This window comes from Egretta garzetta, unplaced genomic scaffold (genome assembly GCF_000687185.1).
Source record: "Egretta garzetta isolate BGI_Z169 unplaced genomic scaffold, ASM68718v1 scaffold238, whole genome shotgun sequence".
NCBI classification, from domain to species: Eukaryota; Metazoa; Chordata; class Aves; order Pelecaniformes; family Ardeidae; genus Egretta; species Egretta garzetta.
Genome location: NW_009260402.1, coordinates 773,992 through 776,511, shown reverse-complemented (window position 1 = coordinate 776,511; position 2,520 = coordinate 773,992). Strand labels below are relative to the sequence as shown.

The window sequence follows — 2,520 nt, the reverse complement described above, 5'->3', positions numbered from 1 at the left end:
GGCACGGGGAGGGGGGGGGAGGGAGGTCACCCCAGCTTGGGACGCTGTGCAACGCAGGGGCTCGCGCTTTCCTTTGCAAGCTGGATTTTTGGGGTGACAAAGCCTCCGGGGCGTTCAATTTGCCCGGTGCTGTAGGTAGCGTGGTGCAGCGGGGTGATGTGGGGTGCACTGTGGCAACGTGGGGTGCATCAGTGCGATGTGGGGTGCACTGCAGCAATGATGGGTGTACTGCAGTGATGCAGAGCGCACCGTAGCAATGTGGGGTGCATCTGGGGGGTGCAGGGTGCTCCAGGATGATGCAGGGTGCACTATGGCAATGTGGGGTGCATCAGGGCGTTGTGGGGTGCATCAGGGCAATGTGGGGTGCACTGCAGCAATGACGGGTGTACCATGGTGATGCAGGGTGCACTGTGGCAATGTGGGGTGCATCAGGGCGATGTGGGGTGCACCGCAGCAATGACAGGTGTACCATGGTGATGCAGGGTGCACCGTAGCAATGATGGGTGCTCAGGGGGATGCAGGGTGCTCCAGGAGGGTGTGGGGTGATGCAGGTTGCTCTGTAGTGATACAGGGTGATGCGGGGTGAAGTATGGCATGCTGTAGGTAGCGTGGTGCAGCGGGGTGATGTGGGGTGCACTGTGGCAACGTGGGGTGCATCAGTGCGATGTGGGGTGCACTGCAGCAATGATGGGTGTACTGCAGTGATGCAGAGCGCACCGTAGCAATGTGGGGTGCATCTGGGGGGTGCAGGGTGCTCCAGGATGATGCAGGGTGCACTATGGCAATGTGGGGTGCACCACAGCAATGACGGGTGTAGCACGGTGATGCAGGGTGCACTGTGGCAATTGTGGGGTGCATCGGGGGATGCAGGGTGCTCAAGGATGATGTGGGGTGATGCAGGGTGCTCTGCGGCGATACAGGGTGCTTCAGGGTGATGCAGGGTGCGCTACGGCAATGTGGGGTGCATCACTGCAATGTGGGGTGCACCAGAGCAATGATGGGTGCATCAGAGTGATGCAGGGTGCACCAGGGTGATGTGGGGTGCACTGCAGCAATGATGGGTGGTGTAGGGTGCACTGTGGGAGATGCAGAGCACACCAGGGCAAAGTGGGGTGCATGGGGGTGATGCAGGGTGCACTGTGGCGATGTGAGGTGCACCAGGGCAATGCAGGGTGCTCTGATGATGGGTGCACCATGGTGATGCAGGGTGCACCATAGCAATGTGGGGTGCACCACAGCAATGACGGGTGTACCACGGTGATGCAGGGTGCACTGTGGCAATTGTGGGGTGCATCAGGGGGATGCAGGGTGCTCAAGGATGATGTGGGGTGATGCAGGGTGCTCTGCGGCGATACAGGGTGCTTTAGGGTGATGGAGGGTGCACTACGGCAATGTGGGGTGCACCACAGCAATGATGGGTGCACCAGGGCAATGCAGGGTGCACCATAGCAATGTGGGGGGATTCAGCGTGCACCAGGGGGATGTGGGGTGCATCACTGCAATGTGGGGTGCACCTCAGCAACGACAGGTGATGCAGGGTGCATTGTGGGGGATGCAGAGTGCACCAGGGCAAAGTGGGGTGCATGGGGGTGATGCAGGGTGCTTCAGGATGATGTGGCGTGATGCAGGTTGCACTGTGGCGATGTGGGGTGCACCAGGGCAATGCAGGGTGCTCTGCAGCGATACAGGGTGCTTCAGGGTGATGCAATGTGCACTGTGGCAATGTGGGGTGCATCACTGCAATGTGGGGTGCACTGCAGCAAAGATGGATGTGCCATGGTGATGCAGGGTGCACCACAGAGATGATGGGTGCTCTGGGTGATGGAGGGTGCACCAGGGCAATGCAGGATGCTCTGCAGCGATACAGGGTGCTTTAGGGTGATGAGGGGTGCACTATGGCAATGTGGGGTGCACCTCAGCAATGATGGGTGTACCACGGTGATGCAGGGTGCACCATAGCAATGTGGGGTGCATCAGGGGGATGCAGGGTGCACCAGGGTGATGTGGGGTGCATCAGCACAATGTGGGGTGCATCTCAGCAATGACGGGTGATGCAGGGTGCACTGTGGGGGATGCAGAGCGCACCAGGACAAAGTGGGATGCATGGGGGTGATGCAGGGTGCACTGTGGCGATGCAGGGTGCACCAGGGTGATGCGAGATGCTTCAGTGGGTGCATGGGGGGGTGGGGTGCAGGGTGCGTCCCAGGAGAACCCCCACCTTGCCGGGCTCTGGGGTGAGCATAGGAACAGCTTCACGACCCGTGTGGCCCCCCCAAACCCCGTCCCTCCTCGGTGCTGTGTTGCAGAAGGCAGCGGGCTACCACCTGGACCTCTTCTGGGTGGGCATCCTCATGGCCACCTGCTCCTTCATGGGGCTGCCCTGGTACGTGGCGGCCACCGTCATCTCCATCGCCCACATCGACAGCTTGAAGATGGAGACGGAGACCAGCGCCCCGGGGGAGCAGCCCCAATTCCTGGGCGTCAGGTGAGGAAGGCTCAGCCGCACTCTTCCTCGGGGGG

General features: G+C 61.0%; 1 protein-coding gene across 1 annotated transcript in view; it reads left to right on the top strand.

Annotated features, from left to right (window-relative positions):
* Positions 1–2,520, top strand: part of SLC4A5 (solute carrier family 4 member 5) — a 25,317-nt gene that overhangs the window by 18,547 nt on the left and 4,250 nt on the right. The window contains 1 exon segment of the mRNA XM_035898911.1: positions 2,307–2,485. Coding sequence (XP_035754804.1) covers positions 2,307–2,485 — 179 coding nt within the window.